This window comes from Salmo trutta, chromosome 15, assembly GCF_901001165.1.
Source record: "Salmo trutta chromosome 15, fSalTru1.1, whole genome shotgun sequence".
In the NCBI taxonomy this organism is placed as follows: Eukaryota; Metazoa; Chordata; class Actinopteri; order Salmoniformes; family Salmonidae; genus Salmo; species Salmo trutta.
Window position 1 is genome coordinate 33031304 of NC_042971.1, and position 12776 is coordinate 33044079.

General features: G+C 42.1%; 1 protein-coding gene across 1 annotated transcript in view; it reads left to right on the forward strand.

Annotated features, from left to right (window-relative positions):
* Positions 1–12776, forward strand: part of LOC115148834 (polypeptide N-acetylgalactosaminyltransferase 10) — a 130710-nt gene that overhangs the window by 98421 nt on the left and 19513 nt on the right. The window contains exons 5-6 of the mRNA XM_029691095.1: positions 11401–11586; positions 11775–11958. Of these exons, the coding sequence (XP_029546955.1) occupies positions 11401–11586; positions 11775–11958 (370 nt within the window). The remainder of the gene's footprint in view (positions 1–11400; positions 11587–11774; positions 11959–12776) is intronic.

Here is a 12776-nt window from a genome sequence, read left to right on the forward strand (position 1 = left end):
TGTGGAATGCAGTGTTTGGTTTTTGCCAGACATAAATGGGACCCATCTTGTCCAAAAAGTTGACTCTAAAAAGCATCTGGAAGCACCTGTGGATCATCAAGACTCTTGGAAGAATGTTCTATGGACAGATGAATCAGTAGGATATTTAACAAACACTTAAACAGGCAACAGAAGCAGGATCTGTCTTATTTCTGTAGATATACAGTACCAGTCAAAAGTTTGGACACCTACTCATTCCAAGGTTTTTCTTTATTTTACTATTTTCTTCATTGTACAATAATAGTGACGACATCAGCACAATGAAATAAACACACATGGAATCTTTAGTAACCAAAAAAGTGTTAAACAAATCAAAAACAGATTTGAGATTCTTCAAAGTAGCCAACCTTTGCCTTGATGACAGCTTTGCACACTCCTGGCATTCTCTCAACCAGCCTCGGGAGGTAGTCACCTGGAATGCATTTCAATTAACAGGTGTGACTTTGTTAATTTGTGGAATTTCCTTCATGCGTTTGAGCCAATCAGTTGTGTTGTGACAAGGAAGGGGTGGTATGCAGAAGATGGCCCTATTTGGTAAAAGAGCAAGTCCATATTATGGCAAGAGCAGCTTAAATAAGCCAAGAAAAATTACAGTCCATCATTACTTCAAGACATGAAGGTCAGTCAATCTGGATAATTTCAAGATCTTTGAACTTTTGTTCAAGTGCAGTCGCAAAAACCATCAAGCACTATGATGAAACTGCCTCTCATGAGGACCGCCACAGGAAAGGAAGACCCAGAGTTACCTCTGCTGAAGAGGATAACTTCATTAGTTAACTGCACCTCAGATTGCAGCCCAAATTCATTCTTCACGGAGTTCAAGTAACAGACACATCTTAACATCAACTGCTCAGAGGAGTCTGTGTGAATCAGGCCTTCATGTTCAAATTGCTGCAAAGAAACCACTACTAAAGGACACGAAGAAGAGACTTGCTTGGGCCAATACACACAAGCAATGGACGTTAGACCAGTGGAAATCTGTCCTTTGGTCTGATGAGTCCAAATTTGATATTTTTGGTTCCAACTGCCGTGTCTTTGTGAGAAGCAGAGTAGGTGAATGAATGATCTCTGCATGTATGGTTCCCAACGTGAAGCACGGAGGAGTTGTGGAGGTGCTTTGCTGGTGACACTGTCTGTGACTTTATTTAGAATTCAAGGCACACTTAACCAGCATGGCTACCACAGCATTCTGCAGCGATATGCCATCCCGTTTGGTTTGCGCTCATTTGTTTTTCAACAGGACAATGACCCAACACACCTCCAGGCTGTGGAAGGTTTATTTGAACAAGAAGGAGAGTAATGGAGTGCTGCATCAGATGACCTGGCCTCCACAATCACCTGACCTCAACCCTATTAAGATAGTTTGGGATGAGTTGGACCGCAGAGTGAAGCAAAAGCAGCCAACTAGTGCTCAGCATGTGTGGGAACTCCTTCAAGGCTGTTGGAAAAGCATTCCTCATGAAATTGGTTGAGAGAATGCCAAGAGTGTGCAAAGCTGTCATCAAGGCAAAGGGTGGTTACTTTGAAGAATCTAAAATATATTTTGATTTGTTTAACACTTTTTTTGGTTACTACATGATTCCATATGTGTTATTTCATAGTTTTGATGTCTTCACTATTATTCTACAATGTAGAAAATAGTAAAAATTAAGAAAAACCCTTGAATGAGTAGGTGTGTTCAAACTTTTGACTGGTATTGTATATAGATGACTTATAAAGCCAAGCACATTTCAATAGTTAGGCTATTGATCATAGACCTAATTAAGTTGGTTTCCAACATTTTCTGCTGCCTTCGCCACATTGTTCTCAACACCAATATGCTGGTTAACTTTTCTATTATGTACACAGCAACATAAAGGCACCAATTCATAGGCGCGCTAAAGATTACCGTATGTTTCAGAACCGCGTCCTCCTTAGTGTTGCACCATTATTTATACATTAAAATAACCATATACAATTTCTGTATCACATGTCTTAGCAATGGACTGTGCTATCGCTCTGGCCTCCGCAATGGACTGTACCATCGCTCTGGCCTCCGCAGTGCAGTAGTCCAAAACTTATAAAGGCAATGAACCTGCCATATACCCAGTATTCCAAGAAATAAAGGGTAGATAAAAACTTCCGTCTCAAAGTTGTTTTTGTCGTATTTACGGGATACGCATTGTATACATCGTCCAATGAAATGCTTGCTTGTAGATTCCTTCAAGACAATTCAACAACAATAATAAAATATATGAATATAAAATAAATTGCAGGAGAATAGAATAATACATTTTAGCAGAAGTATAATATAGGAAGACACAATTTATAGTCCAATATTTACATGGGTATTGGGGAAGGGTTGGGGGGCAAGTGTATAGTAAGAGTGGTAGCAGCAATTGTGATGTGTGTGTGAAGTACAGTGTATGTGGGCATGCATGAGTGAGTAAGATTCAGAGCAGGTGGTCAGTCCAGTTCAAGTGTTCAGCAGTCTGATGGCTTGTAGATACCAACAGGTCCAGAGACAGTTTCTATCAGACCTCATGCTCCGATACATTCTGCCTGATGGTAAGGGAGAGAACAGATCGTGGTAGGGTTGTGTGGGATCTTTGATGCTGCGTGCTTTCCTCGGGCACCGTTTCAAGTAGATGACCTGGGTGGGTGGGAGTACGGTCTCAGTGATGAATTGGGCTCTCTTCACCACCTGCTGGAGGGCCTTGCGTTCATGGACGGAGTAATTCCAGTACAAGGCCGTGATGCAAGCGGTCAAGATGCTCTCGATGGTGCAACGGTATTTGGAGAGGCCCCGGGGCGGCATGCCGAAATACCTCAGCAGCCTTAGGAAGTAGAGATGCTGTTGCACCTTATTGTCAAGTGGTGGTGTTGTTGGTCCATGACAGGTCCTCGTGGACGCTGAGGAACTTAAAACTTGTGACTCTTTCTACTGCAGTCTTGTTGATGTGGATCGGGGCATGTTCCCCCTATTTCCTCAAGTCCACAATTAACTCTTTCTTGTTTGTTGACGGAGAGGTTGTCATGACAGCACAATGTCAGTTCACTTATCTCCTCCCTGTAGGCCTGGTTATCAGGCCTACAACCGGGATGTCGTCAGCAAACTTGATGTTGGTGACGTGCAAAGCCACGCGGTCGTTGGTGAACAGGAAGTACAGCAGAGGACTGAAGACACACCCCTGGGGGGCCCCTGTGTTGAGTCTGTGTGGAGGAGGTGTTGTTGCCAATCACAGCCTGTGGTCTGCCCGTCAGGAAGTCCAGGATCCAGTTGCTGAGGGTGGTGTCCAGACTCAGGGCTCTGAGCTTGGTGTCGAGCTTGGAGGGAACAATAGTATTGAATGCTGAACTGTAGTCGGTGAACAGCATTCTCACATAGTTGTTCCTCTTGACCAGATGTTTTGCCTTTGTAGTCTATGAGAGCCTGTAATCCTTACCACATGCGACAAGACTGAATTGTCAAACATCAATTCAAGTTTGAGTCTGTGTTGTCTTTTTGTGCCCCTAATGGATTTGCAAAGCTCGTACCTGCTTGCCTTGTACTCGCCACCGAGTCATCGGGGTTCGTTCTGCTGACATTGAATGCTGCAATACAGGCTCTCAGCATTGTACGGGTATGTCCAGATTGTTATTGTGGGTACAACATCAAAATATTTCCTAATAAAGACTGACTATGTATATTCCTCAATGTTGATGGATTGAGTCCTGGGTGAATTCATCTTTGAACATATTCTAATCGGTATTCTCAAAACAATCCTGCAGCATTGAGTCTGTCTCTGTCCAGCGCCACACTATTCTCTGTGTTGGTGGCTCCCTCTTGAGTTGCTGCTTGTAGTCGGAGTAGGAACAGAGACGAGATCTGATTGGCCGAAGTGGGGACGGGATGGCTATGTACGTGTCACAGATGTTTGTGTATACATTGTCAAGCACGCTGGATCCTCTTGTGGGGCTGGATAAATGTTGGGGATATTTTGGGAAAATGTGTTTTAGCTGGACTTGGTTGAGGTCACGTGTGACAGAAAGGACTGTTTCCGGGTGAGAGGATTCTGGCTGTCTAATGATCTTGTACAGTTCGCTGAGTGACGCATTAGCGTTTGCTTGTGGCGGTTTGTACACATCTGTGATAATATCACACTTGAATTCCCTCTGCATATAGTGGGGTCGGCATTTTAGCATCAGAAACTCCAGGTCAAGTGAACAGGAGCTCCCGATGTTTTGACCTTCGGTACACCGGAATTGTTTGAGGAAACATACCCCTGTTGTCCCTCTGCGATTGAAGCCTTGCTCTGAGTTCACAAAGTCTATTTTCCAGCAATTGGACATTAGCCACCAGGATACTAAGAAGAGGAGGCTGTGTAGCCCGTCTCTTGGATTCCCCATTTCCTTCCTCTTTGTCGCACTTGCCTTAGATCATCTCGGCCAGGAGCAACAGGCAAGCCTGCTGTGCGGGGAACAAAAGAGTAAAAGTAGTATTCCGGTTCTGGGAGGCTGAGAGATAAGTGTAGTTTCCAATAAATGATCCAGAAGTATTTTGATCGTAGGAAATTATTGCATGAACATTCTGAGCAAACAAAGTAGTAATTAACGCAAAATTAGCCATAGAAAAAAGTTGAGCAGGGACCGACAAGACGCACGCCCTCTTAAGCGCCACTGTCAAAAATGAGGTACTGTGGGTATCATAAGTATTCACCCCCACCCCCCTTGGATTTCTTCACATTTTGTGACAGTCAGATAAAAATGTATTTAATAGTCAACTTATTTTATTTTTTAATTTAACCTTTGTTTAACCAGGAAAGCAAGTTGAGAACAAGTTCTCGTTTACAACTGCGACCTGGCCAAGATAAAGCAAAGCAGTTCGACACATATAACAACACAGAGTTACACATGGAGTAAAACAAACATACAGTACAAAACAAGTCTATATACAATGTGAGCAAATGAGGTGAGATAAGGGAGGTAAAGGCAATAAAAAGGCCATGGTGGTGAAGTAAATACAATATAGCAATTAAAAACACTGGAATTGTAGATTTGCAGTAGGTGAATGTGCAAAGTAGAAATACTGGGGTGCAAGGGACAAAAATAAATACAGTAGGGGATGAGGTAATTGTTTGGGCTATTTATAGATGGGCTATGTACAGGTGCAGTGATCTGTGAGCTGCTCTGACAGCTGGTGCTTAAAGCTGGTGAGGGAGATGAGCGTTTCCAGTTTCAGAGATTTTTGTAGTTCGTTTCAGTCATTGGCAGCAGAGAACTGGAAAGAGAGGCGGCCAAAGGAGGAATTGGCCCTGGGGGTGACCAGTGAAATACACCTGCTGGAGCGCTTGCTACGGGTGGGTGCTGCTATGGTGACCAGCGAGCTGAGATAAGGCGGGACTTTACCTAGCAGGGTCTTGTAGATGACCTGGAACCAGTGGGTTTGGCGACGAGTATGAAGCGAGGGCCAGCCAACGAGAGCGTACAGGTCGCAGTGGTGGGTAGTATATGGGGCTTTGGCGACAAACGGATGGCACTGTGATAGACTGCATCCAATTTGTTGAGTAGAGTGTTGGAGGCTATTTTGTAAATCACATCACCGAAGTCGAGGATCGGTAGGATGGTCAGTTTTACGAGGGCATGTTTGGCAGCATGAGTGAAGGATGCTTTGTTGCGAAATAGGAAGCAAATTCTAGATTTAACTTTGGATTGGAGATGTTTGATGTGAGTCTGGAAGGAGAGTTTACAGTCTAACCAGACACCTAGGTATTTGTAGTTGTCCACATATTCTAAGTCAGAACCGTCCAGAGTAGTGATGGCGGGCGGGTGGGCAGGTGTAGGCAGCGATCGGTTTCGGTCAGTGATCTATACAAAATACTCTGTCAATGTGGAAGGTTCTTTTTTATTTAAAGATTAGTTGGGAACACCTTTTGGCAGCAAGAGTCTTCTTGGGTAAGTCTCTAAGGGACATTATTATTTTCAATATTCTTTTTCAAGCTCTGTCAAGGTGTTGGGGGTCATTGCTAGACAGCTATTTTCAAGTCTTGCCATAGATTTTCAAGCAGATTTAAGTCAAAACTGTAACTTGGCCACTCAGGAACATTCACTTTTCTTGGTAAGCAACTCCAATGTAGATTTGGCTTTGTGTTGTGGGTTATTATCCTGCAGAAAGGTGAATTTATTCTCCCAGTGTCTAGTGTAAAGCAGACTGAAGCAGGTTTTCCTCTAGGAGTTTGCCTGTGCTTAGCTCCATATCGTTTATTTTATCCTGAAAAAAAACTCCTCAGTCTTTGAGGATTTCAAGCATACCCATGCCATGATGCAGTCGCCACCATGCTTGAAAATAAGCAGGCAGTTAGTCAATGTTGTGTTGGATTTGCCTGAAACATAAGGCTTTGCATTTAGGACAAAGTGTATTCCTTTGTCGTGTTTTTGTTGTTGCAGTATTACTTTAGTGACTTTTTGCATACAGGATGCATGTTTTGGATAAAAAAAATTTCTGTATGTTTGTATTATTCTTTTCACTCTGTCATTTAGGTCATTATTGTAGAGTCACTACAATGTTATTGATCCAGCCTCAGTTTTCTCCCATCACAACCATTCAATTCCGTAGCTATTTTAAAATCACCAATGACCTCATGGTGACATCCCTGACAGTTTCCTTCCTGTCCTGCAGCTCAGTCTAGAAGGACGACTGTCTTTGTGTCTGGGTGGTTTACTACCTCATCCGCAGCAAAATTATTAACTTGACTATGCCTAAAGAGATATTCAATGTCTGTTATTGTTACCCATCTACCAATCACTGCCCTTTGTGGCTTTTGAAAAGCTCCCAGGTCTTTGTAGTTGAGTCTGTGCTTGAAATGTAATACTTGACTGAGGGACCTTACAGCTGTTGTATGTATGGGGGACAGAGGAATGGGTAATGATTTTAAATCACGTCAACCCATATTATTTCAGTCCATTTAACTTGTAATTTGTTAACCCATATTTTACTCCTGAACTAATTTAAGGGGTTAATAGTTATGCAACAACTACATTTTAGTTATACATTTTTTATAAAGTTGTATAATTTGCTCTTCACTTTGACATTGGAGTATTTTGTGTAGACCAATGACAAAAAATAACAATTAAATCTATTTCAGTCCCACTTTCAGTCCCAAAATGTGTAAAAATCCAAGGTGAGTAAATACTTATAATACCCACTGTATGTACTCATGTAAAACAACTTTTAGTTTTCACCCTGTAAGTTTTACTGTGGTGTCGGATGGAATAACTCAGTAATGTGTCTGCATCTGGGCACTTCTGCGAGAGAGGGAATGAGGAAGAGGGAACACAGGAGAGGGGGAGAATCGGATGGATTTCATTACTGGCTTGCTCAAGTATATTGAAGAGACAGGATATGGGACTCTCCTCTGTGGCTGGAAAAGGGAGGTGAGGGGGGCAGGAGAGGTTTGATGGACATTTGCCTTCAATCGCCTTAATCCATTATGAGGGCCTTAATGTGAATTTTATGTAATCAGTGTCGAGTTCATTCGGTTGCACATAGATGGTGTTAATGTCTTTCTGTAACACACTGACCTTGAAGCATGAGGTGAACGGAGAACAACCGAGTCCATATACGTCATGTTATATTATCCAGTCAGAATGGCCAGGTGGTTATTGTAAAAGAGAGTGTTCTCTGTGAACTGAATGTAGGCTTATGTTTAACTCGTCTGGATTGATTAAGCGGCGTTGCTACTGCTCTGAAAATATATTTGAGATTGGGAGAAACGTGTTGAAAAAACACCACTACCAATAACTAATTTTCTTCTTCCTTCTATGCTAGAGTAGTTCTTGAGGCTATTTATCTACGCTATGAATTACATTTCTAAAGGAATGCTTAAATACCTTTTGTCACAATTTAACCCGTCCTCTTGTTCTTATAACATTGCCAATATGTTAATTGTCTTACTAAAGATACTCACTGAAGAGTGAAGACTACAAATGAAGTGACGTGAGTCCTGTGCTGTAAAAGTCTTTTTTTTTTTAAGCATTGACAGTAAAATAAGGTCTCGAGGGATTAGTGTGGCCATGACACAGGGCTCTACAGTGCTACCATTTTGGTCGCATATGCTCATAAATTTCCCTGTGGAAATCTAATTAGCATAATGAAAAACTCCCCATAAAAATCCATCAGTTTAAGCTAGAGGTATCTGTTTTTTTGCATTGGATGCATCTCTGCACCGTATCCGCCGATGTCGCACTTTCACATCTGCGGTGAAAGAGCTAGAATGGTGTTTGTCAGACCATGAGACATCCTGAAAATCAGTCTTCTTACAAAATCGTCTGTAGCGTTTCCTCTATGGAAGGTGAGACAATCAAGAGCATAATGGTGTTCTCCATTTTGCTTTACGACGCCCACAAGTGTCTTGGGATTCATCTGAAGTTGGTATAGTTGATCTGCCAACTTCTGTCTGTAGGGTCCGAAAAGTTTGGGCTACACACTAATCGACTCTCACAAACACGTTGGTTGTTTTGCTCTAGGATGCCGTTTTCATGACTCGTCTGGAGGTCCCCCGGGAACCAGTTGAAAAAAATGTATGAAAGTATACAGTGCATTCAGAAAGTATTCAGACCCTTTCGCTTTTTCCACATTTTGTTACGTTACATCCTTATTCTAAAAGGGGTCTGAATACTTTCCGAATGCACTGTAGCTTAGTAGGACCCCCCCCTCGTTAAATACATGTGTGTGTGTGTGTGTGTATATATATATATATATATATATATATATATACACATACATACATACATACATACATACATACATACATACATACATACATACATACATACATACATACATACATACATACATACATACATACATATACAGTGGCAAGAAAAAGTATGTGAACCCTTTGGAAATTCCTGGATTTATATATGTATGAATGTATGTATGTGTATATACATACATACATACATACATACATACATACATACATATACAGTGGCAAGAAAAAGTATGTGAACCCTTTGGAAATGCCTGGATTTATATATGTATGTATGTATATATATATACACATATATATACACATACATACATACATACATACATACATACATACATACATACATACATACATACATACATTTTCTTGCCACTGTATATGTATGTGAACCCTTTGGAAATGCCTGGATTTCTGCATAAATTGGTCATAAAATTTGATCTGATCTTCATCTGCGTCACAATGATAGACAAACACAGTTTGCTTAAACTAATAACACAAACAAATATATGTTTTCATGACTTTATTGAACACACCGTGTAAACATTCACAGTGCAAGGTGGGAAAAGTATGTGAACCATTGGATTTAGTAACTGGTTGACCCTCCTTTGGCAGCAATAACCTCAACCAAACGTTTTCTGTAGTTACAGATCAAACCTGCACAACAGTCAGGAGGAATTTTGGACCATTCCTCTTTACAAAACTTTTTCAGTTCAGCAATATTCTTGGGATGTCTGGTGTGAACTGCTTCCTTGAGGTCATGTCACAGCATCTCAATCGGGTTGAGGGTCAGGACTCTGACTGGGCCACTCCAGGAGTATTTTCTTCTGTTGAAGCCATTCTGTTGTTGATTTACTTCTGTGTTTTGGGTCGTTGTCCTGTTGAGCTTCAATTGGCGGACAGATAACCTAACATTCTTCTGCAAAATGTATTGACAAACTTGGGAATTCATTTTTCTGCCGATGATAGCAAGCTGTTCAGGCCCTGAGGCAGCAAAGCAGCCCCAAACCATGATGCTCCCTCCACCATACTTTACAGTTGGGATGAATTTTTGATGTTGGTGTGCTGTACCTTTTTTTCTCCACACGGTGTTGTGTGTTCCTTCCAAACAACTCAACTGTAGTTTCATCTGTCCACATAATATTTTGCCAGTAGCGCTGTGGAACATCCAGGTGCACTTTTGCAAACTTCAGAAGTGCAGCAATTATTTTTTTGGACAACAGTGGCTTCTTCCATGGTGTCCTCCCATGAACACCATTCTTGTTTAGTGTTGATGTAGACTCATCAACAGAGATGTTAGCATGTTCCAGAGATTTCTGTAAGTCTTTAGCTGACACACTAGGATTCTTCTTAACCTCATTGAGCATCCTGAGCTGTGCTCTTGCAGTCATCTTTGCAGGATGGCCACTCCTAGGGAGAGTAGCAACAGTGCTGAACTTTCTCCATTTATAGACAATTTATCTTACTGTGGACTGATGAACATCAAGGCTTTTAGAGATCCTTTTGTAACCCTTTCCAGCTTTAAGCAAGTAAACAATTCTTAATCTTAGGTCTTCTGAGATCTCTTTTGTTCGAGGCATGGTTCACATCAGGCAATGGTTCTTGTGAATAGAAAACTCAAATTTTGTGAGTGCAGCTCTAACCAACATCTCCAATCTCGTCTCATTGATGATTGGACTCCAGGTTAGCTGACTCCTGACTCCAATTAGCTTTTGGAGAAGTCATTAAACTTGGGGTTCACATACTTTTTCCAACCTACACTGAATCTTTAAATGATGTATTCAGTATAGACAAGAAACATATCAGATAAAATTTGATGACCAATTTATGCAGAAATCCAGGTAATTCCAAAGGGTTCACATATATACTTTTTCTTGCCGCTGTGGATATGGATATATCTATATAGATATCTATATCCTGATCTTTTTTATCACTCAGATATAGGAACCACACTTAAGAACAAACTTCCTTTAGATTTTTTCAGGGGACTATCTGTTGGTCCATGTTCTGAATCAGTTATTTAATGCGTTTCTATGGCCTAATAGCAGTAAAGCCAAAATAAATGTTTCATCAAAAAAATGTTTTATTTTGATACTTCAAGGGGTATTAAAATTCAAAATCAAATAGCAAAATGAGCCTTGGTAGAACCCCCTCCCCCAGCTTAGACTGTAATGGATTAATACCTAGAATATTTTTCATTGTACTCCTACATTTCTGTATGTGCTCCTACATTTTTCAACTTAGGAGCACATGTGCTCCTTGTATAAAAATGTCAGCGTAGAGCCCTTTGACATGTTTGTTGAAGCAGCTGTCCATGTCTGTTATGCCTGTAGACTTTTTCTTCATATTCATGTGGGGAAGCATGCTTTTGTAAGCACTCACTGCAGCAGTCGAAGGTCTTCTTTGGCCATGTCTTTATGCGCACTGTTCCTTATTAACCACTCTCCATGCGCATGTTAATCTCTCCTTGTCCACAAAGCACCTGAAAAAAATCTGTTTCCATATGTGTGTTTGTCCTTTTGTGTGGATGGGTCTGTCCTCCAGATCTCCTGGAGTCCTTACTAAAGCGATGCAGTGTGCATATGTGTGTCTGCATGCATGTTCTGTGTGTTGTAACTCGTCTCTCTCCCTGTAGAGCACCTTAAGGCGTCTCTGGAGGAGTACATGGTGCGGATGCCCAAGGTGAGGATCTTGCGCACCAAGAAGAGGGAGGGGCTCATCAGGACACGTCTGCTGGGGGCGGCAGCCGCCAAGGGAGAGGTCATCACTTTCCTCGACTCGCACTGTGAAGCCAACGTCAACTGGCTGCCCCCGCTGCTGGGTGAGTCATTCTGTTAGAACGCACTGAGCTTTGCTATGGAGTTGCTTTCTGGTCATTCTGTGGAAGATGAATATAATTACTGATCTGTACAATGTGCCCATTACATTGTCCAAAGGGGGGACATTTCACGGTAACACTGATGTTTGTTTGACTTTGGCCGTGTACCTCTTTCTCTCTCGCTCTCTCAGACCGTATCGCCACAAACAGGAAGTCCATTGTCTGTCCGATGATCGACGTGATCGACCATGACAACTTTGGTTACGAGACACAGGCCGGTGACGCCATGCGAGGAGCGTTTGACTGGGAGATGTACTACAAACGCATCCCCATCCCCTCTGAGCTGTCAAAAGAGGATTCTAGCGAACCCTTCGAGTGAGTATTACTGGACCAGACAACATATCAGGGCCCAGCAAATCAGCACATGGGGTGCAAAAGTCAAGTCCATGCTAGTGTGAAGGACTCCATGGCTACTGGCCTGTTAGACAATATGCTCTCCTCTTTCATTGCAAGATGAGGCAAGGCTTCCCTGGGCTCCACGCTTCTGTGAGCGTTCCCTTGGAGGTCAATAGACAGAAATTGGGAATATCAACTAAATTGTGACTCTGAATATTCATGGTCGATTAAATGGGATTCTAATTCTTACAGTGATACAGGATAGCATGATGAAAATCTGAGGGATGGCGGGAGGGGTGGAATAGGAACAACATGGTACCAGTGAGGGAGTAACGTTGGACGAGCAGACCTATTTTGCTTTACATAAAACATCACTGTCTCCACGGTTACCTTCCTTCCTTATCTGTGCGGTGCAGCCTGCGGATTCACGGCTGTTGACTGCCAAAGACTTCTGCCTTTTTGAATGCTCCAATACAGAACCATTTGCCCTTGGAAGATAAAAAAAAAACTGAACTTGGCTGTTACCGTTCTAGCTACTTCAGGATTTTTCCTTATGCTTGGGAAGCCCCGGAATGCACTGAGCTTCCAGCCTCCCACTATCTGCCCTGTTTCCTTAATTGATCATCCTAACAGAGAGGCTTAGGACCCAAATGTGTGCCTGCCTGTCTTCCTCCCTGTCCGGCTCTCTCTCTCATGAGTCAAAGTGAAATGTCAAGCTTTTCTCCCCCCCTCCAATATCAATACAGTGAGGGTTCATCACTGCCTCCAATTTAGAGATGGAGGGGGCCACTGATATC